Below are 27,701 nucleotides of genomic sequence, written 5' to 3' on the forward strand. Positions count from 1 at the left end.
ATGCATTGAAAACTCACCACCTTTGCCCGAAATCAAGAAACAAGATTACCTGATACATTTGTTGGAATTTTGTCTTTTATTGATTGAAAGATTAGTAGCACAATCAAAGCTTGTTTGTGCATGCAGTCACAGTACATAAAAAAAAATGCAACTATGGCACCACAGTTTTCCTTTCACTGTCCCTGACGATACTAAATTACAATGACATAAGACAGTTACTCATGCAAATAGTGTGTGTGTATATATATATAGAGTATATATATGTGTGTGTGTGTGTGTGTGTGCATGCGCACGCGCGCATGTGTGTGTGGCTGTTGAAAGTGGTGCAACAAACACTCTTCTTTGCATAAATTGGTCCTTCGTATTTGCAGGCACACACATGTGACAGGGGCGCGAGCGGGTGGGGTGAGTAGTCGGAGCAATCAATGCACAGCTACAGCTGGTTGAAGGGGACCAAATCCATTGAACAGTTGATTTGGTTCCATTTTACCAGCTTTAGCAAAGCATTTACATAAGTTGTTTGGGATGGGGAGAAAGTAGATTCTGGAACAGAAGGTTGTTGCAGCTGGAGAACCCATCTGGGTGGACACCTGCAAGGGCCAGACAAGGAAAAATAATGTCAGTTCATGTGGCTGGCGCATCGAAACAAGCATGCGCAACACGCTCGCACGAATATGGAGACGCACAGTCAACACTCAGTCGCTGATAATCAGTCGTTGCCCTTGAAAAAGTGCCTGTTTTGCATTGAGGAAGCATAAGTATACAAAAAAAGGGAATGAAGTGAAGATGGAGGAAGTAGATGAAGAAAATTAACAGGATAAGGGAATGCAGAAAAGGAAAGCGCAAACAAGATGAAAATAGTGTGTGTGTGTGCGCGCGCGCACACACGCATGTGTGTGCGTGTGTGTCTTTCTGTCTGTCTGTGGAGAGCCTTAAGAGATAAGAAAGAAGCTACCAAAGTTGCGGAAAACAAGAAATTCATCACCTAAATTGTTAATAGCACAAATGAAGGCACACAGGATGACCTCCAGCATTGTACAACATTCGTCAGCTGTTAACGCATCCACACACACTCATTTTTCTGCATTTCTGCGGGCCATCCACTGTCTCGAGCTCCGCAGTGCCCAGATGATGCACTCAGCACTCTCGCCTCAGCGGGACACAATTCCTGGTTCTGTTAGCCAATTGCTTAACATATAATCATTAAGGAATCACCCCGTTCAAATAGAGTATTGACACCGCGGTGGAAACGGTCAATATTTTCTGGCTGAATATGTAAACCTTCTTTTCACTAAAGCGGGAGCACATAACTCTTGGCATCCCTTCACTGGCTCCCGATCCATTTTAGAGTTCTTTTTAAGATGATTTCTTTTCAATTCTTTAAATGGCCTTGCGCCAACCTTACCTCTCTGAGCTCCTCCGCTCCTACACACCTGCCCGATGCCTCAGGTCTGCGGATCAGATATTATTAGAGGTACCAAGAACTAAGCGAAGGCTCAGAGGGGATCGAACCTTTTCCGTTTCTGGTCCCTCTCTTTGGAATGAACTCCCACTGAATGTTTGGCAAGCCCCCTCGCTGCCCATCTTTAACACTCGTCTCAAAACTCATTTTTAATTCTACGACTTTTGACTAAGCATTCGATTTGATGTGTAGTTTGACTGTTTTTGTGCTTTCTACTGCCTTTGTTGCTAATTTATTATTTTATTGTTTGTTGTTGTCCAAATAATCTTTGTTCCATGTACAGCACTTTGTTTACAGCGGTGGTTGTTTTAAAGTGCTCTATAAATACGGTTGGGTTGAGTTGAAAAGAGCAAATGTATACATAGAATGTCCAATCAAACAACGCACTAAAAGCAGTTTGCTATAGACCTCCAAACTCTATGAACTATTTATGCCGCGTCATGTTTGCAGCTGCAGGTTCTCTCCCTCAGGGCTGGCCTCTTGTCTATTCCGGGTGTGTGCTGTCCACTGCATTCCTGGCCTTATATTGAAAGACAGGAAGGCAAAGGACCGGGTGGGGACAGTTTGACACCAGCACCGAGGGACAAGGCGGGGCATGACGCAGTGGGAAAGTCAGTCAAGGGGGTCACAGCGGGAAGGTCAGTCACGGTGCAAGGTATCCCTGGGGACCCGCTCACAGTACGAGTGTGTGGTGTGAGGGAACAGCTGCCAACCCACCACCGGGTTCGCCACTTCCAAGTCAGTCCCACAGCAGACTCTGTCACTCTAGTTCACGGTCTTATTTTCCATTTCCTGGCCTGACGCCAGAACCTTACGAGCCCAACTTGCCATCACTCACACTGCTCTGAGTGTCGGCTTCTGTTTTCCCTCAGCTTCCCTCTCAGCCTTCTCCCCTAATCAGCCCAAAGCGGATCTCAGCGAGCGACCCGCTGTCGAGTTACAGCGTGAGAGTGCCACGGGCGAGGCCTTGCAAACCTCAATGCGCCACATCCCGTCGCACTCTCACCGCGACCAACTGATCAAGAGGCCTGGGCAACAGCGAGGCCACTCTTACGAAATATCCATTAAAATCCACTTAAGAAGGCAATAATCCTCGGTAATGCTGCATCGGAATGAAGCACATATAGACATGGCAACCTAATGATGTCGCATGTCTGATGAGAGTGTCTGCCAGTTTGATAATTAGCTTAATGTGAGGCCCACTATAGCAATGAAACAAACGTTGACCTGTGGTCAGCTGTAAATTTAATCATCTAGGCCCAATTCCTGCTGGTTTTGCTCAGATTAGTTGAAGAAAATGTGCTCCATATATGATTTCTTTCAGGTTATTGTTGCTGACTGGTGAAAAACTTGAACAGCTAAAAAAAATATATAATTAGATTTTTTCCAAAAACATGCATGGCGGGCTGATTGAACACTCCAAACTGTCCCAAGGTGTGAGTGTGAGCGCGGATGGTTGTTCGGCTATGTGTGTCCTGTGATTGGCTGGCAACCGTTTCAGGGTGTCTCCCGCTTGCTGCCCAAAGATAGCTACGATAGGCTCCAGCATCCCCCGCGACCCTTGTGGGGATAAGCGGATCGGAAAACGGATGGATGGATGGAAGAGAGATCAGATAAACCACAATGAACTTGACCTTACATTAAATATCCTTTTATGTTTTTAGTTTTTTTTTTGCTATCACGTTGAAAAGTGTTTGAAGCAGAATCAAAAGCTTTGACAACAAATGTTTAGGTCAAAAAACAAATACAGTCAAACCTCGGTTTTCGAACGTCTCGATTCTCGACCAATTCGGTTTTCGACCAAAAATTTCGAGTTTTTTATGCCTCGGATGACAAATTTCGATGCTCGAACAAACTGCGCGCACTTGAATGCACCATTTGACTCCTCTCGCCTTCCTTACACGAGGAAGTGACGCTTCCTCGTGTTGCTTTCCATTGTGAGCAGATGTGTTCAACAAACATTTTCATTTTAAAAAGAGCGTGGTTTCGGTTTTCGAACAATTCGGTTTTCATGGATGAAAACCGAGGTTTGACTGTACAGGCTAATCTTCTACAGGTATTTTGGGTTAATATGTTAACATCCAACTCCAGAGTCCTCACCAGTCACCTCACTGTGCGCCACTGCAAATAAGCACCCTCAGTCCAAATCTAATGGTAGCCTGATACTTTTCCACTGTTGTGTAATTCTGATATAAGACAATACTGGAGCTAATGCAAACATTCAAGTTGGATCAAATATAACTGGTGCACTAAAACCCCAATCATCATTTGGGTCGGTCATGCTAATGATGGTGCAGTCCACGGTCGACAATCGCTAACTGGCTACTCTGCCGTCGCGCCGCTCCCTGCGCATCGACTCAGCATTATTTCAGCATTTCAGAGCCTGACTGGTTAATCAGAACAAGACTTGGGGGTGTCACAGAACTATATTTTTTTAATTATTATCCTCTTTACACTCGCTGAAGATAAAACACGTCTTCTTGAAAAAAATTTTTTTTAAATAAAACAACGCGTGATGACCTTGCAAGGTAACTTCGGCTCAGGTATTGAAATGCTACCGCGAAAAATGTAGCCGTTATCATTTGACATTCCTCTGTGGGTTAATGCAGTTGGTGATAATGCTATCTACTCCCCGCCGTCGCTTGCTTGACCTTGTGTCACTGCTGTGTTTGTCACAGAGCGCACGCAAACGAACCCGTGAGCACCTTTGGTCGTGATCCTGAACCAAATCTTAAATGCCGTGATAGTGGAGGACCTTATTGAGCGTTCTATACGTTGTGATTTTTGCAGTGTTTATGTTCTTGGTTTTACATCATAACGATTTAATCCTCAAAGCGCTTTAATTCCCTCACCTTTTAATCCAACAGCAACACCCTGCAGACAATCAATAGCTATTTAGATGATATATTTAATTATATCCACTCCTCTTTGGTGCACACTTGTCCTGCCCTTCTTTGAGGATGATCGCACTATGTCATTTATTTTTGCCCATTGAAACATTTCAGGATTCAAGAATCTTGATCATGCTACATATACAGCAAAAGGGTGTGTCAATCTAAAATGTGTCAGATCTTGCTTTAACCCAGCAACATGACACATTTCTGATATCTTTTTACATCAGTAAGTTTGGTTATGATACAAAATGTTAGCAAAAAGTAATTGAGCAGCATTTATTGATTGGCAGACACACAGTACACTGAGCATACTGCAACAAAAATGTGGACATTAACATATCGGCCAAGGAGATATATTTTTTTTTGTAACCAGTTGTTTTCTGATTTGTTTGTTAGCATACTTATGCAAAAACTGCTCAACATAATTCCGCAAAATATATCCTGTTTTGTCGACATCATTTTGCATGACCTCAATGACTTCAATGTATCTTAAAAAAAACTTAATTCCGTTATGGCCTTTGCACGCCTTGCATGGATACTTTCAAGGTTGGCCAGTTCTCCTGTCCACACATCTCACACACACACACACACACACACACACACACACACACACACACACACACACACACACACACACACACACACACACACACACACATGGCTCGGTGAAGTTTGAGGATAGCCCTAATTTCCAGATCGTGACGTTTTCAAGGAACATGTGATTTCCTTCAAGACCCATTCGGAAAAATTTATCACACTTTGAATGTGAAATAAACTTGTGTCGCGGATCCAGAAGTTAAACTTATCGTCGCCAATGACGTGTGAACACTCACTTATCTAACAGTACAGTTCAAATGTTACTTAAGACTTTTACTGTTAGAGGAATCTATGAGCAAAATTGTATCATGTTTAAAGTTTCATTTAATTTGGGCACATCGAAGCGTTTGGGTGCGTATCCAGCACCCCCAAATGCCTGCACACATCTGGCCGGGGGACTGTTGAAGTCCACAATTAGCACGTCAATACAGGTGGACAACCACAGGGGAGAAGGCGACACTCGGTCACAAAAGGGGAATGAATAATTCGGGAACAGCGGTTGAGCAACAAAAGACGAGTTGAGAACACCCGTCGCGCCCAGAAGACATTGACCATCCGCAAAGTCTACAACATGCTAATTCGATGTAGACCAGCCAGAAAAGGCGCCAATGTACTGGTGGTTCAAGTTGGAAAAACAGGTAACCAATCACTACCGAGGAGCCGGACCGGGGTGCGGCATGCAAACATCGGGGGCAGTGTTTTTCTTGTATTTTGCATATGTTACAATAAAATGTCGAACTCGCGGTGGCGGGACTGAGAGTGTGATCGCGGAGCAACTAACCGTCGTTCGCTCTCAGAGATCCGCTCCCGCCGATATTGAAGACAATTTTCCTGTGTGCCGAGTCATTTCTTTAACTTTGTCCGAGAAAATCTCTGACAGAAACTTGGCGTTGTCGGCAGGATGATGTGCTTGTTCGAACGGATTTGAGCTTTTTGTTGGACTCTCCGATTTCCTCCGGTGGACGATCCGTGGCTGATCGCGTGTTTCGCGCCTCCGAAGCCGACCAGACCTCGTGGAGACTTTTCCAGGAGGAGCCAGCCCCGCACCGGACACCGTGAGGAGCAAGCAAGCGCCATCATCCAACGAACCTGGGTTCAGCTCGGCATCGGGACAATTGTCGGAAAAATAAGGTCAGTCGGCGTGGTGGAGAAGCCGTTGCGTAGTCGGTTATCTCCACTGAATGACGGAATTAGACGAGTTAACGCCGAAAACGGAGTAGGCTAGCTCGAGTACCGTTTCGTGGTTAGCGGTACGGGGGAAATTAGATCCCCGGGACACAGAGCCCAAGCGCATCTGTGAGAGCATCGGCTCATTTAGATATCGTTTCTCGCTAAGCGAAAACGGTAAGGAAGCTTTGTCTTCCTGCGGAGGTTGACCACCTCGGCGTGTGTTGCATCTAACGTTGTATGCGTATATTGCGCGTATCGGTTTGTGTTAGTGCGTGAGTGTGATTGGTGAACACACTATTGTGGTAACGTAACCCATATAAACTCCGGCGCGGGCACGTACCGTTTGTTTTCGGGTGACGACCCAGATCTAGATCGCGATTTTTTTTCTTTTTGTAAAATACCTCTAAACGCTTCCAGCTGTTGCTAGGCAACATGGCGACACGGAAGTCCTCGGGTTGTTGGCGATTGAGCGGAACACAGCAGACAACAGCACGTTACGATGTAGAGGCGATCATTGAAAACACACGATTAGCTGAAATTGACTGCAGAGGGTCAACGCGATTCGTGAAAAAGTGGAAAAAGAAATACGGATTCTCGGGAGACGTTAATGATTGCGATGAATTGGAAACGGTGTTGGGCAAATTATCGCTGAAAGACAAAGAAAAGCGGAAAAATAATGAACACGGTAAACAATGGTACAAGTGTAAAACACTCGTTGAAAGGGCCAGACGAATACGGGTGAAAAAGGCGAAAGACACACGTCAGAGGCTGGATGAGGATTTAATTGCAGCGGCTGCTGCAACGCAACCCTCAGCCGCTCCAGCGGCCGCCGTTTCGGGGGAGTTGTACCCGGCCTTCCCCCCACAATCGCAAACTACGAGAGAAAAGAATTCGGTACCCCCTCCGCCCTGGGGAACTAACCAAGCCCCCATAACACCCCTCGATCAAACTACCGCACAGAATTGGAGTCTAGAGAACCCGGTCAAATCGCAGGATGGTCCAAACCCTGGACATCAACACGAAACGCGCTCCAAAGGCACGGTGGGTGAGTGGAGGCGGACCCTCGACCCATCCACCTCGCTAGAGCATAATTCGTATGAGTCTAGATTCGAATGGTACCCTTTCCAAGCGTTCCCTATGGTTCAAATGCCGTCGACGAACGACAAATCGCTGTACGTATATAGACCATGGACGCCAGCCGAATTTCGAGACATCGCCGCGTCACTTCCAAAACCGAAGGACGATCCGGACGAGTTCGTAAGGGAACTATCCGATTTAGTCCACAGTCACAGGCTTAACGCGAGTGAACTTTTGAAATTGCTCTCATTAACTACCAGTTCCAAGTTTGGCGCAGTTGTGGGCAACTTTAATGGTAGGAAAGCTGCGGGAGGTTATCTGTGCTATGATGAACTCACGCAGGTAGGGGGACCCCTTGACCAAATTATGGAACGTTGCGCCAAGGCATACGAGCGGACGCAAGATCCAAAACAAATTGCCACATGCATCCAAAAGGCTGACGAAACTACGGACGATTTTTTCCATCGTCTGCGAATAGTGTTCAAAATACACGGCGGTATCCCTGAGACACAGTCAGACTTGTTCAATTCGCATTTAAAACAGCATTTGCTAAACCAAGCACATCCTGATGTTACCCAATATGTTAAAAGACATAATTTGAATTGGCCAACATGTCCGATCGATGAGGTTTTGAATTACGCACGGAATTACGAACGACTCGAGAACAAGAAAAGGAAGAATGAGAGTCACGTGACCAACATTTATTACGCCGCAAAAAACCCACACGCACACGGGAAAACCCCGGGTCCTCCTTATAAAGGTAATAAACAAATACGGTCGTTTGCTCCCTTCAAATTAACCCCTAGGGACCAAAAACGTTTTGTTGAAGGCAGATGTTTTCTTTGTGGGCAAAAGGGTCACATGGTGAAAGAATGTAGACAACAGCGGAAGGACAGGCGCGTGCGGGAGCGTGATGGTAGCACGGGGACCTCCTCATCAGATGAGGAGGATTTACAAACGATACGGAATAAAAAAGAGGAGGTAGCTATGACAGCGATAAAGGCCTCTGCGCCTTTGTTTGAATCGCCCGCCTCAAGTGAGGACGAGGGTGACATCTTAGCCGGTAGCAATCATGTTTTCGACACAGAAAACTACCTGCTGAGATGTGAAACCTCGTCCATAACTAAACCGGAAATGACGTTGTTGGTTGAAGGAATCCCGACCGTCTTCCTTGTTGACACGGGCGCCGATATCACTGTTCTTGGTCGTTGGGATCGCGTTACTGTGAAGCCAAGCGATGGCAAAATTCGCATGAAAGGAGCACACGGCTCCGTGCAGCCCCTGACGTTATCGCAAACAGTAACCATTACTTCCCCCACAGACCCAAATCGGAAGGCACTCGTCGAAGCCGCGCTAAATTCTCGCTGTCCACATAATTTATTGGGACGGGATGCTCAAACGCAACTCGAGATTTACACCATCGTAAATCACAAGGGCCAGATTGAAGCCCGCATGGGGAACAGTCAACATGATGCTCGCTATTTTTGGACACTCGATTTACCGAACGATGACGTAACTCGGAGTTCCGAATGTCTAGTTCGATTGGCAGGTACCAAATTAAAGCCAGGAGGTAACGTGCAAACGGCGAACAACCTGCACGTGACTATCAGACGTAAGCAGACACCAGGACCAGACCCTGACTACACTAAAGTTTTTCTGGGCCTGCAACCCCAGGGTATCGTTGTTGAGCACGTGTATTGGAAAGATCAGTGGTGTTTCACCACAGCGCGGGTAGGAAGGGCGGTCAAGCCCCTCCTCTCACAAGGGCAACACATTTACATACCGCTCGGCAAACCAGAGCAATGTGAGTGGAAAAATATGAATAACCTTGCGAGCTCCGTTCCAAACCACCTGTGGAACCCCTCCCCCGCCAATCCGGGGTGCGAGGAAACACAGGATGGCTGGGTGCGTCAATACATCAATTGGAAAGTGATGACTACTCCGGCCGTTCATTTCAGCTGACAAATTGCAGTAACACGTGACGTACTAGCAATAGAGGCACAGGACACAACACAGGATGATTTGAAATCAAGACAAATTTTTGCACCTCACACAGAACGAAAATATTGGACAAATAAGAGAGCACAACCAGATGACGCAGGGATAGAGAAATTGGAAGGCGGGAAACGTTGGCTTCCAATCTCTCTCTTCGAGTGCGCCGCGAGGTTGACACATGGCTTGTCACATGTGTCAACAGGGGGGATGATAGCGATGATAACACAGGTGCACCAATATTATCATACACATGGGTTTATGCATATTTCAAAAAGAATTTGGAGATGTTGTGTAATCTGTTTGAACCAAACACAAGGGAAACGATACTGTCTTGTCATTGTTGATGTGTTTTCAAAATGGGTTGAACTGTCTTCGAGCGCTCACGATGATTCAGGAACTGTCATGAAAGCATTGGGCGAATTGTTGGACACTGATTTGGAGCGACACTGTGCGTACCACCCGCAATCGGCTGGATTTGTGGAATGCATTAATGGAACTGTCAAAGCCAGGCTCATTGAGACAATGAGAGAGACTAAAAGACTATTTGATCAGAAAGAGATGCATAGGCACAATGACTTGCCAGAGTGTTCTGCTCCACAGACTCGCCAGGTCCGGAGTGGTGATCAGAATTTCCTCAAGGTGCTGAAAAGACTTCTCTGGGACAGTGAACGCTGGAATGGCCCCTCCCAAGTGATTGCAGCAACAAAAACTGCGGTCAAGATCGAAGGACGCGATGGCTGGATCCACCAGTCGCAGTGCAAGCTCCTTCGGTTTGAGGTTGAGGGGCCTAGCGACGCCAGTCCCAGGAAGGAGAATCAGCACCTAAGTCCAAGTGCGCTGACCTTGCGTGCCGCCGAAAGACCACCGGAAGGGCAGTCAAGCGTTGCCGATGCACCATCAGCATCATCGGCATCATCCTTATGGGCCTAAGAGAAGTCACGGTGGGCACACAGGCCCACAGAAGGAGTGACTTGCCCCATGGGATTCAATGTCGGGAGGCAGGAGACGATTGTTGGTATATTTTTCTTTTTGTGTTTTCGTGTCGCTTGCGCGATCCCGCTGGTCAGAGGTTGTGCTGCCAAATTCATGGATGCTATCAAAGTGAAGTGGCGGCTCACCTGACTGTGGCCATGTCGGAGTACCAACAGGTGCACACGGAGTCTGACGAAGATTATGTTAACACTGACTTTGGTGATTGATTTACTGGAACCTTATGTAAGCCCGTATGACGACTTCACAGAAAAGCATTGCAGATGTGAGTGTTTGATGTTCTTGGGTTGGCTTACTTTGTATATAGTAGTTAGTTAGTAGTTAGTTTTGTTAGATTTTGATTTTCATTCGAGGTGTGTTTAGATTCGATTTGATTTTAAATTACTTTGTGTTTAGATTAGGTTTTGATTTTCATTTAATGTGTGTCTAGATTAGATTTTGATTTTCATTTAATGTATAGCCATTGCCCGGGAAGGGTTTTCTGTCCTGATCGTTACACCCCCTTCCCCTCAGGACAGTTTTTCTTCCCACCCGTGCAATTGCATATCAATGTCACCTGGGCGTTTGACGAAACTTTAATTATGATACAGAGGTGGGAATGTTAGAGGAATCTATGAGCAAAATTGTATCATGTTTAAAGTTTCATTTAATTTGGGCACATCGAAGCGTTTGGGTGCGTATCCAGCACCCCCAAATGCCTGCACACATCTGGCCGGGGGACTGTTGAAGTCCACAATTAGCACGTCAATACAGGTGGACAACCACAGGGGAGAAGGCGACACTCGGTCACAAAAGGGGAATGAATAATTCGGGAACAGCGGTTGAGCAACAAAAGACGAGTTGAGAACACCCGTCGCGCCCAGAAGACATTGACCATCCGCAAAGTCTACAACATGCTAATTCGATGTAGACCAGCCAGAAAAGGCGCCAATGTACTGGTGGTTCAAGTTGGAAAAACAGGTAACCAATCACTACCGAGGAGCCGGACCGGGGTGCGGCATGCAAACATCGGGGGCAGTGTTTTTCTTGTATTTTGCATATGTTACAATAAAATGTCGAACTCGCGGTGGCGGGACTGAGAGTGTGATCGCGGAGCAACTAACCGTCGTTCGCTCTCAGAGATCCGCTCCCGCCGATATTGAAGACAATTTTCCTGTGTGCCGAGTCATTTCTTTAACTTTGTCCGAGAAAATCTCTGACATTTACATTTCATAAAAAACTGATTTTATCAGTACATTTGCTAAACAGGATCCATTGTTCAATGCAGGATGCAAATATTACAGTTAAGAATATAACTCAAAACAGAAGAAAAAAAACCCTAATGCTCCTGCTATAAACGATAAAAGCAATCGTTTCATTTATCACTGCTCTCCTATGTGCTGATTTGTGTTGGTTAAAACACACGACACAGTAGATTCAGGAAGAATGTGCCAAATAAATCATAACTCCATGTATGCGTTTTATCGGCCTCAGCAAGACGAAAAAAATCCAACCAGCCTTGACTCCTGCATGGACATGTCATCAACGCCAGCACCCCCCCCCCCTCCCCCCCACAACTTGAATGAAAGAAATAACAATACGACAAAGACAAGAATAACGGCTCTGCCAATGTTGCAGCTCCTGTGATTTTTACGTGTTGAGAAAATACTGAGATGAAGTTTCAAACTATTTTGTTTAACCCTTTCACGCAAGCTGTAACCTGATAACATGATAAGATGTCCACTTTCGTAACCGCCGTCCCTTGAAGAGTTAAAGATGCTTCAGTCTTTATTGTCTCGGCCAATTGTCTGATGGGAAACGAAGCTCACATGTGTGTGTATATACGATGTGTGTGCGTTTGTGAGTGTGTTTTATATGTATACGTGCATTGCACGATGGGGGAAGTAATGGCAAAGAGATAAAAACGACCTTTTGTGATGAAGGAAAAAGCTTCACGTTTTCTCATTAAATGAGATTGGATTGAGATGACGAAAGGCACAGGCAAAGGTCAATGAAACAATCGCAGGTACTGGATTTGTGTATTTGCACGCTTTCCTTTTTTTCTTTTGAAGGACTTCCTTCATTGTCAACGTGGCGAAGATGCGGTTTCAACTTGCGGGAGAGTGATGTCATGATCCACACTCGCCAAGCTGCCGCAACCCTGCCTTTTATCTTCACCTTCCTGTCTGTATCGGTGACTCTGATTCATACGCTGAGCACGCTCCGATGCCGCCCCTCCTCCACCAACCCCGCCCCTCCCCCTTTCAACCGGCCACCACTTCTACTTATTTAAGCCTCGATTCATTCGAAGCTGTAGTAACTTAATATACATTCTGTCCAATGCAATTAAAAACACATGAAGTTACTTTTTTGGCTCCCTGCTAGGAATTCTACAGTGTATGTACTAGTGATGTATAAGTTTAAATTTGTGGACCTCTGAAAGTATCCCTGTCATCAAACACGTGCGGCTGCAGTTAAAAGTACACTCAGAAACTCACAATTGCTTGTAATCTTTCATTCATCATCGATTTTTTGGACCACTTCTCCTCATTTGGGGGTCCTGCTTGAGCTGGAGCCAAACCCAGCTGACTTTGGGCAGAGGTGGGGCAACCCTGAACTGGACATCAGCCAATCGCAGGGCACATACAGGATAAACAAAACAAGCATTCACACTTATATTTACACCTAAGGACAATTTAGGGCACGTCTCAATTTGTGGGCCGCACGGATTGAGCTTCAAACACTGTACGCGAACTCCGGTTCCTCAACTGCCTGTTTTAGAATTCTCTCTACTCTATTACACCCGATTCAATTGAATCGTTTCAGGCTTCTACAGAGCTTGCTGGTGAGCTGATCGTTTGAATGAGATGTGTTGAAGAATAGAGAGAGAGCTCGAAAACAGGCAGGATCTGGCTCTCGAGGAACCGGAATTCCCTACCCCTGCTCGAGGGTCACAATGTCTGTCTCTCAGCATACTCAAGTGTGTTGAGTATATAAACCATGAATACAATTATTTATATTCGTAATGCCAATACAGTGATCCCTCACTTATTGCGGTTAAAGGGGACCAAGACCTCCCGCGAAACACAAAAATCCGGGAAGTAGGTACGCCCCCTGTACAGATATATGTACATGTGTATGAGTATATAAAATATTTATAAGACCAAATTTAATAGTATACATGCATGTAGAAGTAAATGTTTGGAGTAATTAACATTACTTAATGCTATATGCTAATATATATATACAGTGTATACATATATATATATATATATATATATGTATATATATATATATATATATATATATATATATATACATACAGTATATACTGTATATGTAAATATATATATATATATATGTGTGTGTGTGTATAAGATGTATAAGTTAGGTTATGTTAGTGTATAAATAACAAAATACGGGATGACTGTAGTATGAACGCTTTTCTCTCCGAATTCATTTGGTTCATCCATCCATTCATTCTCTGAACCACTTATCCTCACGAGAGTCGCGGACATGCTGGAGTCTATCTCATTGAGAGAAGTGGTATGAACTTGTCACCGTGTCAATCACAGGGTCATACAGCTCAAATAAGAAGGCAAATAATAAGACACCGGATTGAAACCATCAGCTCATCAGCAAGCTCTGTCAAAGCCTGAAAGGATCATGATCAAGTGAATGAGGTGAGATGAAGTCAGGAAAGATCTAAAACAGGCAGGACATGGCTCTCGAGGAACCGGGAGCTTTTTTTTTTTTTTTTTTTTTTAAATGCAGAATTACAGTGTGATTGATTCTCTCTCTGCATGCGCACACCTATTTGAGGTTGGAGGTGTGCTCACTTGTTTCGCAGTTAATGGAATTTGATCCCGCCAAGGTAATGCACTGATATCGTTGGATTCGGCGAGGGGGGTGGGGGGGGGGGGTGGCGGGGGTTGAGAATGCATTCACTGTTCTACAAAATGGACCCCATAAGTGGTACAACAGCCTGAGGCCAGCACACACACACTCCCGCTGTTAACACTAATAAAGGGTTGTTCTTCTTTTTCCTTCTTCCGTACACGAAAGCTCCAAGTTTTGCCGCATCTCTGCTGCTGATTCAGCGCTTCTTGCAAGTGTGGAACGCTCACTTGTACAGACAGTAATCCAGCGTTCATATACTGTAATAGTCTCAGGGCCAGAAAATGGAAGCAATTATCGCAAAGCACACAACGATCTGGGGAACAGATCACAACGCGTAACTCTTTATGGTTTCGGGAGATTTACTTTGAGGGAATGGCGCTCGTGCACTTCGGAATTTATATCCTGTACGACCGAGTCCTCATCCTTGATTGTTTTTCTCTTTTTTTGTTGGCATATTGACCACTAATCCACGTGTTTCTTGTAAGCTAAACACACACAAAGGCGTTTTAATGTTACCTTGGCTTACTTTTTCCAGTCCCTTGTCCTTTTCTATTCCTCCGCCGCCAACCTGTGCACTTCAATTTCTATTTCTGTCTCTCTTCCTGTGTTTTTCTTTCACTCGCCGTGTCCTAACTCTGCACTCTTTTTCTCACCTTCTCCTGGATACGTTCACGTAATGAAGGACAGTGGAGGACCCACTGAGCATCTTTGGCTCTTTCAAATGAGGGGCTACGGCATGTAGGGATCTTGGCACTCAATACTCATCCATGGCAGAGACATTTTATTTTTTACTGAGGTCAATTTTGTTTGACGACCAAGTCAGTGTGACATCGCAAACATTGAGAACGATGTAGCATGCCACAAGGTTAAGAACGGAGCACTTGTCCAGAAGCCCGCACTTTACGACTGTAATTCTGTGCTCAGAAAAGCCAGAGAGACAAGTACGTCCTTTTTTTTTTTTTTTAACCATTGGACAGTGTTGTCATATAGTAAAGCTTTCTGACTCATGATACAAGCACATTATGCTTGTCAACTCATGCATTTGCCGACATACTACAAACATAATCCAAACTTCCATCTGTCTCTCGAGATACATAAGAACTACATGTCCTCCACATATTTCACGTCAACATCGGTTAATTCAGTTGCATGCACCCCAAAGGAAAATTGAAAAACGTTTTTGTGAAGGAAATAAAATAAAAATGAAAACAAACAAACTACATTTTAGTTGATAAAACTAAAACGAATTTATATTTATATTACTGTGCATCCATACAGAAGAAGGAAGGTCAAAAAGTCTCTTGAGAATTGTAGTTTATTTTATTACAGCATATACTTAAAAATAATAATAATAAAAACTCAATTAAAATGGAGCATTTAAAAAAAATAAAAACTTACAAACTAGCTTTTAAAGCTATTTGATAAACTAATTAAATTTAAACAATAAGCAAAAGTCAAAACAAGATAAAACTAACTATAATGAAAAATTTTAAAAATGATTCTAACCATGGACACGTAATGAAAACTCATGTCACTCCACTCACATGCGCCATTGAACAACATATTTCCATTCATTCGAGAGAGTGTCAAAATCTGCCTGACCGTCCACATTCAACATGTGCATATTTCTTCTTACAGACCATTTCAAATGCTTCAAGCATTTTCTTCCCATAAAAATTTCAGGAAAATAACATAAATATAATGCAAATTCAAATGGCAAAAAGGTGGTAAAATCAGGCGACGTTAAGTGGCATATGTTATGTCCACAGGTTGTTTTTCTTTTCATTTGATTTCCTTGTCTTTCCTCTGTGAGAGTTGGTGGGCGGAGTCCGTTTTTGCGCACCTGCAAGCTATTGCAATCTGTTGGGGTTTTATATGCCTTGCTGTCGTGGAGTGAAAACGGAGTTGTCAGATTATTACCTTTGCTCACGGCCATCTGGGGCTGTCACAGTGGAATATTTTTAGAATCCATTATTCTCTGGATTATTCCATAAATTAATCAAACAATGGGATACCATTTAACTTTACGTTAAAGTGGGTGACAAAACCATTCCGTTCCCCGATTGTCATCCCATTTTTGCTGTTTATTTGGTATTGTTTAGTGATTAATAAAACATTGACACAATAGTTAAGCAGCATTACACGAGAGGGATTGATGTTGTGCTCACTAACATTTTTTAAACGGATTCAATAACTGGTGTGGTCATAATATATAAGACTGTATACATTATAATAGTGCCCAAGTGCCTGTTCTGAATTTTCTGTATTACTTGCTACAGGTGCATTATTAGCTTATTAGTCGTTTGCATTACTTACCTCACGTCACAAAATATGTTGTTATTGCTATTGGGGTTTTTTTTGTTTGTTTTTACTTTCGTACTTTGTATCCATGGTTTCCATGTGTTTTTTGTTGATGAGACACCAACGATTGAACTCAGTTTTCTTGTCTTCCTTGGGATCCTTAATTAAACCGCCTGAACACTCAAGACAGCAAAAACCAATATCACAAGACAGTGGACCATATAAATGATTTTAAAGCTATTTCAAGATGACTTTACTAAATAATAAACATTCCAGAACAGGAACAGATTGAGCATGTGGCCGGTAAGATGAACATGTTTGAGGAAGAGGTGGCGTGCCACTATGCTCTTGTTACTTTAATCACTTCACAACGACAGTGGATATCATTATACCGTGCACTCATTTGAAGACAGCAGTAACCCCCACCCACTCCTACCCCACTGCCCGCCCTCATATTTGCTGTAATGGACCAGCTCTGGTGTCAGCAGCATCGCGTGATGTACAGAAAACACTTGGGGGAGCCATTATATTAAACTCCGGCTAACACAACTGTCTTAGAGCTCATTCTTTCCCTGCACCATCAACAATACACACAAGCCTTACGTACAAAGTTGTCTGTGGAGGTATTCATTGTTTCCAAGTGGTTGAGAGGATGCATCTGATTTACAAGTCGCATGTCTGCCACTACACGGTCACAGTACCTGGACAGTATTTCAAGGTTTTCATTGCGCGTAGACACATTGCGGGGTGTCCAGCGGGTTATATGGTGGTCATCTACTGCTGCAACATCTATCGAAAAGAAGCCACTGTACATGGCTTTCAGCATTAGGCAAGAACTGAGGAAAATTTGTGACGCGTTTACAAATCCAAGTTGCTGTTACGTTATTCAGTGACACAAAATAGAGGAATGCCACACATTTTGAAGAGTCCACATACACGCACATGGGAGGGTGCATTCGACAGAAAGACACACACACACACACACACACACGCACGCGTGTTGTGTAGGGGTGAGGGCCTTTGGCAGTCTAATGGAGTCTAATTCAAGCAGATGTCTGTTTAATTGATCTCAGCATTGATCTGATCTCCATCCCAGAGTGGGGACTGATCAGCTTCTTGGAGGTACAATGTGTTTGTTGTGTCACACAAGGGGACGCAATTATATGACTTTTGAGCTAAATGACGAATCAAACGAACGAGTTGAATTTGGATCAAGTTTCCTATTCTGACTAAATATATGATTGAAATTGATTATCTCATCAAAACTGCATATTGAAAAAAAAATAATCAACCGCAATCAATCATGATTCCTACAGTGCATAGCAACAACAACAAAAATGTCAATCGGTCACAATGCAAACCAAACAGACAAAAAGAGTACCGTAATCATTTTCATTTAAAGAGACTTTAAAAAAAAGCACCAGTCTAATCAATAAATGGGAATCACACATGGATGGTACATGGATTCCACTCTCCGGATGGGGCTTGGAAATGCAATAGAATTAGAATGTTTGCTGCGGTCAATGACAGGAGTCAAGTCAAGTCAAGTCAACAGTATTTATAGAGCACTTTCAAACAGCCATCGCTGCATACAAAGTGCTGTACATGGAGCAATTTAACATGCACAATAAACAGTAAGACAGTAAGAGTGTATAAATCAACCATTCCTTTCCATGTTGTTGCCATGCATATCTTCCACGATTGCTCTATTTGGAGCTGCAGTGGGACTTTCTTATTCATTGTTGCTCTTGGGTTGGCTCACAGATGGGGAAGCAGTCAAGCAGCCGGTGCCCAGGCAGTGAGGGAGAACGGGGAAAGAAGGTCGGGGCATCCCCGTATGTGTGTGCTGCATGTATGTGTGTGTGTTGCTGTTTCACTTGTAAAGGACCCCCTCCCACATGCAGTCATGCGGCTACGGCTGGCTCAGCATGGTGCCGCAGTCAGCATTGTTGCATATTTAATGCCCTGATGAGAGCTTCCACCTGCTGACACAGGAAAAGTGACAGAACAATACCCGCCCAGAACCCCATCCCCATCTATAATACCAACCCCACCCCTTTCCATATAATACACGGTCAAACACCAGCGCGGGACATTACATCAATCCAGTCAACGCCTCTTTTTGTCTTGCTTTATATCACGCGCTCGCAGCTCCATGACTGCCTCGAAGCGCTTTGGGAATCCAATGGCAAGTGTATCCCGCATTGTTGGATCTTTCAAATTTTGCTGAGCAATTTCTTTTTGATTGTCACTCTCTGATGGTGTTTGCGTACTAAAGCCACACTGGGATTTTTTTTTCCCCTTAAACTGTTTAAAGAAAACTCATCAAGTCATGAGAATACTACTTCACTTTTAACAGTTCGTCATAAAAATTCATCATGTTATCAAAATGAAGTGTAAAAACGTTCAAAGAATGAAACCACATTTCAAGGATAAAATATTATGCTACAAGAATATATATATGTACAGTATGTGTGTATGTGTGTGTGCGTGTGTGTGTGTTTTTTAAATTTTTTTTACACTACATCATTTGTCCCTGTAATCACAGTAGTGAGTGTCTACAGTAGTGTAGTCCCTACATTATGAAATATATGCATATGTTAATAGACTAAAGTCATAATATTATATGTAGTTGTAAAGAATGCGACACTTCAAGAATTACGAATTTAAAAAGTGGAAACAAAGTGAAAATTTATATTACAAGTAATTATCACACAAATGAGGTCTTTGAATATTTTGTCTTCCTCCTGTTTTTGTTAGTGCAGTCTTTTGAGGGGCTGCGATGGGGGGGGGGTGGGACAGTCAAACCCAAACTTGAGGAAATATAACACATTCATAGCTTGTACATACAAAAGGAGTAACAAACAATCGAAGAAGGGCGTGGAAAATGCTGCTATTTATGGTCCCTGTTGTCGATCGTTGAAATGGAAAATTACGCTTTTATACAGGGCAGCATGTTTTGAGTCTTACAGATACAGCCAGGGTGACTACAAAGAAGGAGTCGAAACTGACAAGACATCATGCGCCCACTAGCTAGACTATCGCTCTCCCGTGAAACGCTTGGCCCATGTTATCCATTAAGCAAGCATTTAATCACTGTACCATTGACCGGAAACAGGTGGTGTCTATCACTGACGTGTCTATTGGGGGGGGAAACGGGGCAGAATAATCAAGATGCGATTCGAAACCTCCCCATGAGCGCACAATAGAAACATGAAGTTCAATAAAATTAAAAGATACACTGAAAGGGCAACCCCCAACAACCATCTGCGAGGTTACAGCAAACAACTGCTGACTTGTGCTGTTGCAGCATCTCCACTTTGCCACTCTGTAAATATTTCTGCAGCACTGAATCGACTGGATTCAGCCCGATCTAATGGGCGGGAGGCAACTCATCTTGTAGATGTGTAGAAATATACGACTACACGTTCTTTACTCACAATGTTGCAGTCATTTTGCAGACAGGTATATGATGAACAACTGGTTGGTTGTCAAATGTCCCGACCTGAGATACATACTTCTTTACATTCCATAGCTGCTCTTGTTCATATGGGCATATAAAGAAGTATGTCCCCCAAGTGGGCCACAGTCCTTGGTGACGTGAAGTCCTGGTTCCTTGGATCCCACCCACACCCTATTGAGGGGCTGTGGCCAATCGAAGCCTATCCCAGCTGGCAAGAGGATCCCAGAATAACATCAGTTAAAACCGAAATAAAGTCTACTGAAATCACTTAGCAATATGTCTCAGTTACACACGTCAAGTTACTTCCCCTGAACACAATTTCTCTTCTTTTAACCCAAATTTCAATGGAGGAATAACATCCAGGTGGCCCGGTGGTCGTGTGGTTAGCGCGTCGAACCTCACAGTGCAGAGGTACCGGGTTCAATTCCAGCGCCGGCCTCCCTGTGTGGAGTTTGCATGTTCTCCCCGTGCCTGTGTGGGTTTTCTCCGGGTACTCCGGTTTCCTCCCACATCCCAAAAACATACATGCAAGGCTGATTGAACACTCGAAATTGTCCCTAGGTGTGAGTGTGAGCGCAGATGGTTGTTTGTCTCTGTGTGCCCTGCGATTGACTGGCAACCGGTTCAGGGTGTCCGCCGCCTACTGCCTCAAGACGGCTGGGATAGGTTCCAGCACCCCCCCGCGGCCCTTGTGAGGATAGGCAGATCGGAAAATGGATGGATGGATGGATGGATGAAATAACATCCAATCTGAGGACAAAAACTACCAAGGAAGGAAACTAAAGACTAAAATCAATAACTGAAACTGCGGGATGAAAGATACAGCACTATATATGGCTGCCAGAAGAATTCAATGGAAACACAAAGATGAACTTGATTGTGCACGCAAATGGATGGAAGCTAATCTTACCGGGCGCAACTGGGATTGTGTCCGCAAATTGTCACATGGTCCGTTTTGCGCATTATGGAAGAAGTACAGGTATATGCAAAAAAAAAAAAAAAAAGATGACTCAAGCATGTGCGACGTGATTCATCAAAACCAAGATAAATTGCACTGGCCGATTCTGCGTCTTTAAAATAGTGCGTCTGAGAGGGAGTTGCCAACCAGGCGCTATGACCGGGCCGGGCTGCCGGTTCTCCTCATTTACAATTCCCTAATAAAGTGGCCTTCGGGATACAAATGGCTCGGCCGTCCCAGGAGAACTTGCTGCTTGTCTGAAATGCTGCACTGTGTTTACTTGAACTCAGCACGAAAAGAGGAATGCTGATGTAGTTTGCTTGGAATATTTTATACAGATACAGTAGTCCCGATCTAATCATCCATCCATCCATTTTCTATTCCGTTTCTCCACATTAGGGTCACAGGTGAGCTGGAGCCTAACCCAGCTGACATGGAGTGAGAGGCCGACCAACAATCATTTACAATCACATTCTAATCAACAATTGACAGCATTCAATTCAAGAGCCCAAATTGAAACCCCAAGACTTCAGAATTGTGAATTGGATTTGGAAATCACATGTACCACCCTGCCGTCCTCAACTATTAACTCTTGTCACATATTCGCTGTTCAGTTTTGGAGGCCATTTTAAACCTATTTGCTATCGTGCCACAACCTTTTAGGGAAGGAACTTACAATTTAGCAAAACCTAGTTGGGATTTGAGTAAATACACTTTGAGACCCAAGGTTGATTCGCGGTCAAGGTGCGCAAAGTGCATTTATAAGGAACTTGCAAGCAGACCTCCATGGCCCCGATCATATAACGTTGGCAGGGAAATTACAGATATTGGAGACTGCCTTTCACCTGGATTGTACGCAGGTATGTGTATGTCTGACCACCCCCTTTTTTCCCGCCTAACCTTCATAGCTGTGTCATCTACAGTGGGATGATTATGTAAAATATATAACAAACATGATGTTGCAGCTCCGAAAAAGGAGAGCTGTGGTGTTGGTTTTTAAAACGTATGCTTTATTAATGCTTTTCACAGTCTCAACCAATAAAATCACGCCCTTCTACGTCACCGTGCCTTCTCTACTACCGTTCGACTCGAGAGACGTTCAAGGGCCGCCTCTGAAAACCCGTAAATTAATGATTACTTCAATGACACTCAGAAAAGTCAAAATAATGCACTAAAACAGAAAATCAAGCGAGGAAATCACGAAATAAATTCTATGGGGAGGGGGGGGGGGTTGTGAACACACAACAAAGGAGTGAATAAAATAAACAATTCTGAGACAGTCCAGTCTCCTGCAATCATAACAATTAAAAAAATAATAATCATGCATTCAATGAATTGATCCGGTAATCATTCAGGAGGTTCAAAGCACACTGTTGTCAAATTTAGCAATGATGCCCGAGGACATCAGAATCTGCTGCACCTTGATGCAAATCACGAAAATCGCGTTACGCTACCTGCGGCGATACGTAGACATTGTTCCAGCAGGCATAAAGTTAGCTTGTCTGCTTTTAGCCACCAAATTGTCAGTTGTACCGGGGCACATGTCAAAGAAAATGTCCTCGGAACACTCAGCATGGGACAAGGATGAACCAAATTCCCAAACGTGAGGATTTAGGCTTGCCTCGACATAGAAATCCAGATAGTCCTGGTTTTTACGCTCGAGTGCAGCTGCGCTGTCTAAAATTATAGAGGCCCACTTTTTACAAGTGGCCTACAGCTGTATGATAAAATATGCTGGAATTAATCTAACAAACAAATCAAAATCGGCAAAAATCTTGAGGAATAACAGCTGGAGGAACTAATTATGGATGAAATATTCAAGATGTAAAGTAAAAAGAAACGGTAACGCGAAGAGCTAAATCTGGGGCAAGTCATAGGAGGAAACGTTAACGCTACGAGCTAAATCTGGGATAAGTAATAGGAATCATTTTGGGACTAAATATACCCAAAAAAATGAGAGCCTAAACTGTAACATAACCGCTGTAGACATAATCTAAGAACCAGAACTGAGAATCCTGCTCACGGCTAAACCGAAGAGAGAACGCTAAAGCCACACGACTAAAGACACAGTACCAAAACTGCAATAATAATGCAGTATTTATGCTGATGTCTAAAAGTGCCGGACAAAAAAGTGCAAGGGCAGGCTAAAACCCAGACTTAAGTCCTAGACTTGAAAAAAAAATTGCAGCGCTATAAATTGCGGAGGTCTACGCATTCCTATAACATCTGGTGAGCATGTCATCCATCAGCATTGTCACACACTTCACCTTGAGTGTGAAGCCCCCAGTTGTGGGGTGTGTGTGAATGTTGGGGGCGGGGCTGCAAAGGGGAAAATGAGGGAGATGTTGTACTTACCTACTGGCAGATGTTGGATTGCACCACCCCGCCGCATACACACACGCACACACTCGCCCTCCTCAACTACCCCTCTGCGCTCACTCCCCGATGCATCAGGAGAGAGTATCGAGAGCAAAGAAAGGAAGGAATTGACTCTCTGTGCTCTCCTTCTCCCTTCCTTCAGTCAGCGTAGCCCAGGTGCTGCCTCTGCAGTCTGTATTCCTCTTTCCTATCTCGTTCCCGCCTCCCTCTTACCCGTGCGCTAAAGTTTTCGTCCGGCACGCAGAAGCCAACCCCCGCTTTTAGAGCAAGCTTTTTCAATTCTTCTTCTCTAGCAGATACACGGAGATACATGATGATTGTGATGATGGCAACATTTACAGAATTAGTTAGAAAAGCCGACACGTAGACACGCAAGCGCGTAACAATACACACACACACACACATTGGTGCACACACCACTTTCTCCGGGATCAATACCAATTTATAAGCAAATGTACAAAGGCCGAGCTGTGCTTTTAATGAATTGAACCATCGGCCGCACCGGGCATTTAATGATCACTCGGTAAAGAAAAGGGTTAGTCGCAAAATTTGCATGTGTGTTGTGTGATTAAATTGGATGAACAGCTGTTACACTTGCGCTTCCCCCCCCCCCCCCCCCGTTAAAGATTTGTTTGCACCGGTGGAACGTTTACAACCATACAGACATGACAGTCTTGATGTGTGAATGTTTCACCTTGACCGTCAATGTGAAACTGCTGACACAGCACAATATTCTCATGAATAAAGGCTTTTTTCTTTGAATGCAGGACAAATAGACTTCTAGAAAGGTTGTGGAAATTTGTGTTTGTGTCAAATGTGTTTTCCCGTGTCCCATGCTTTGAACAAAAATCGGGTCAGTGAATCGGAATGCATCTGCACAAACGATATGAATATGTCATCCCTCTGCACCCCCCCCCCTCCCCCCACAAAACCCCTTTTTGTTGTTTTGCAAATAGGGCCACGGTGGCAGCGCACATCAGAGCTGCCCGCCCAGTCATTAAACGAAAAAGTCTCGAACATAAATCACGCTCATCCTCCCTTCTTCCTTTCTTCCTTTCATTCTCGCTCGCTTTCCTCGGGAAGGAAGAAAGGTTGAGTAAATCAACTCGTCAATGAGAGTTGAGTCACACGCGCACGACAACACCAACTGGCACAAAATCACACACGGACGCCAGCTCATTCAAAATGACGTTGCAAGACTTCAGTATACAAAAAAAAAAAAAAAAAAAAAAGGGAGCTCATTGTAGTCTTCACACTTGTTTCCTGAATAATTTTAGAAATGCTTCTAGTGTGTTAATCATTGCCATTATGCAAGCAGTACATATGTAATTAAACCAAATGATTTGATCCATAATTGACATCTTGACAGCACAAGGAACCATATTTGGTCAAATTAAGTGAAAATGGACCTTTTTTTTCCTGAATGAGGTGAAATCTCTATCGAGGGAATCAGTGAAGGTGACAAGAACAATGAAAAAGCTATTTGAAATATCTTGACATGACCATCAATCCGTGCATTTTCCATAACGTTCATCCTGTTCAAGGTTGCGGGGAGCCGGAGCATATCTCGGCTGTCTTAAGGGGAAAGGCGGACACACCACCCTGGACTGGACGTCAGTCAATCACAGGGTGGCAGATAAAGATTGAACAAACATTTGCTCTCTAATTGACACCCTCGCTTGGTGGAAACTGAACCCAGGGTGTATTTACCAAAGTCAGGCCATTATAGCGCCACGCCGTCATTGACTGACTTGATACATCATGATTATAAATTACAAGAATAACACCCCCAAAAAATTAAATGATTTCAAACCATTCTGAGCTTTTCATTGAGCTCCCTCGTGGGCCAAACGGTCATGAAGTAAAGTAAAAAAAAAAAGTAAAGTACCATTTCGCTGAAATGCTGCATGATTACAAAATAAAAAAAAAAGACAATGTGCTAACCTACCAGAATAGGTTAAATTAAAAAAGAAAAGTTTAAATCAAGATCTTTCTTCCAAATGTTGATGAGTGAACACAATTCTCAAATTTGATCATGTTTTTATCTTCATCGCCCTCTCCTCTTTTACTTTTCAAACACCTTTTTAGTCACCATTTTGTTGGTTTAAATCACAATGAGTTGCATTGAACTGGCAATAAAAGGACACTTTGTATTCAACTTGTGTTACTCGGCAGCCCGCCGAACTTAAAACTCGGCAAAGAACGATCTATTTTCCAAAAAGAACTCCTGTCATGACCTTATCTGAGGTCATGCTTTTTTTTCCCTTGCACCTTCAGTATTTATATTTAAAAGTCCAAGTCCACATTAAGTTTCACATCCACTCTGCTTAACGCCGGTACACACTCAGAACCTGCACACGATGCCCACGATAACAGCTGCATGTCGACTATAAGCGGCACAGCCATGCCAGGCCGTGTCCTTTCGGGACACCTGACACTTTGCCACCTCCAGCATCTCCGCAGGAGCTTTGACAAGACAGCTGAACACCGCTGATCTTCACGGCATTTGCAACGCGGGTAAAATTAGCCGGTGCAAGTTAAGGGAACGGAATGCGTTACGCTTTTAGAAACTTTGCTTCAAACTATTATTAAACCTCTCTTCCCCGCCTTGCGGAGAGTGACACACATGTTGTCTGTGGATAGAGATGAGATCGAAATAAATAGAATGAATCAAGGTCACGCCTGGGATGTGAGGACGCTCAGTTTTGAATTTAGGAAAAATAAAAAATCTTTAACCAATCCTCATGGGAAGATCTTTTGTAAGAGTAGAAAAATAAACATGCAAATATATACATATAACAATTGACGATATTTATTGATTGATTGATTGATGGGATCGTTGGAGCAACCCCCCCCCCCCCCCCCAAAAAAAATTGCAAACAGGGTACACCACTGACTTGACAAGATCGCTTCCTTATTCCCAGCAACCTTCTCACTGGGTGAATTCTGGAAGTTGAAATTATTGTAAACCTCATAAGTGAGCGTGTACATTTTTTTAGTATGCGAGCACAACAGCGCCACTGTTGAAGCTAATTGAAAGACACAAATAGAAGCCTTGACCTTTTCACCCCAACTAAATGTGCCTCAATCGTGTTCACTGCTGAGGCAAGTCTGACGCAGGATCTCTTAAATGTTTCGCGAAATTGACTGCAAGTCACACACATTGACAACTGAGTGGTATGATTTAAGAGAATAGTCACACACAGTGTCACACCCACGCGCACGTTGAGCACAGATGTTTCCAAAGTCCACTTTGTTTTTTTTCATCATGCAAATAAAGAGACACTTCCGCACCTACCAGAATCCAAGTGGTCCAGATGAGGCTGGCGGCCCGTACGGAGTGAGGCGGTCGCTGCAGGCGGTGGCTCTCCTTCCTCCTCCTCCTTGCTGGGAGCTGAATCAGCGATGGAGAGTTTAAGGATGCGGGGAGGAAGAGGAGTGAAAGAGAGGACAGGAGAGAAAAGGAAAGGGTCATGGGACTTGCCTCTCTCTCTCGTTCTCTCTCTCTCTTGATGGTTATAACGAGAGAGGAGGAGGAGGCGGGAAGAAAGGAAGGAAGGACGGACGGAAGGGGGAAAAACGAGAAGGTGGACGGTGACCCGGCGGAGGCAGAAATTGACGGCAAAAAAAAAAAAAAAAGGAGCCACTGAGAGGTTTGTCTAAGAGGAATGTTTGTGAAGTGATGACTGAGCACTAAAATGTGTCAGCTGTCCATCCATATTGGACGCAGGGCAAGCAGATGAGGCGGCTGAGGAAGGAAAGAAGGAGATGGAGCGAGATAGTAGTGAACGCTGATGGAGCTGAAGGACAAATGGGGACGAGAGGGAATGCTGGTGGCAAGGGTGAGGAGAAGGATGGAACAATTTAAACATATTACAAAGGACAACTATTTGGGCATGCTGGTGAGCAGGATTTATAAAAATCTCATTATGTGCAGTAGGGAAACGGTCTTGGTGCAGATCAAGATACAGTTTGTATTAAATATATAGAATAAATAGAATGAAATAAATGACACTAAAAATAAAGTATTGTTACAACATCAGGATTTTTTTTTTGCCCCGATATGAAAATAGTAAAACACAATATAATAGTTTAGAAAAAAACCCAAACACAAATGATAAGACAGAGCGAAAAATCATCACGGTCGTCTGTTTTGCGCTATTAGCAGAAGCATTCTCACGATCCTGCACACAAATATACACTAATATAATTGAAGGTATGTTGATTTTATGACTAACAATTAAAAAAGAAATTCTTAATTTTTTTTTTAATGATCAGTAGCATTGACTTCTGCGAGAAAAAAAATCTCAATTATTGCTTACTCTCTTTCTTGGCCTTCTCGTCCTTTTGCCATCATATTCCTCTTAGCCACCCCTTCAAAAAAAGTTCTCCAAAAAATAAAAATAAAAAGGTGATTCATAATAGCCTCCCAAAATAAATTCTTATCAGTGTCATGATTAGCAGAGTGTTAAAGATTGAGCAAAGCAGGTTAGACAGAATGGAGTTAAAGGACGCAATTTGGGGGAAGCATGAGAG

The 27,701-nt window shown here is 43.7% G+C and overlaps 1 protein-coding gene and 1 long non-coding RNA gene across 3 annotated transcripts; one reads left to right on the forward strand and one right to left on the reverse strand.

Moving 5' to 3' along the window:
• Window positions 1–53: 53 nt before the first annotated feature.
• Window positions 54–27,701, reverse strand: LOC147210211 (uncharacterized). 2 transcript variants are annotated; one of them, XR_015102946.1, is made up of 3 exons: window positions 27,488–27,701; window positions 26,464–26,559; window positions 54–590 (listed from the first exon to the last, which is right to left on the reverse strand). It is a non-coding gene; the product is annotated as an uncharacterized LOC147210211 (long non-coding RNA). The 2 variants fall into 2 exon arrangements; XR_015102945.1 differs by lacking the exon at window positions 27,488–27,701 and having other exon boundaries at window positions 26,464–27,013.
• LOC147210212 (uncharacterized) lies at window positions 6,245–11,333 on the forward strand. The gene has a single exon (XM_086106841.1). The coding sequence runs from the start codon at window positions 6,556–6,558 to the stop codon at window positions 9,160–9,162; it is 2,607 nt and encodes an 868-aa protein (XP_085962967.1). The 5' UTR covers window positions 6,245–6,555; the 3' UTR covers window positions 9,163–11,333.

The sequence above is a fragment of the Hippocampus guttulatus genome, chromosome 1 (assembly GCF_054856545.1).
Source record: "Hippocampus guttulatus isolate MCC_2025c chromosome 1, RoL_Hgut_1.0, whole genome shotgun sequence".
NCBI classification, from domain to species: domain Eukaryota; kingdom Metazoa; phylum Chordata; class Actinopteri; order Syngnathiformes; family Syngnathidae; genus Hippocampus; species Hippocampus guttulatus.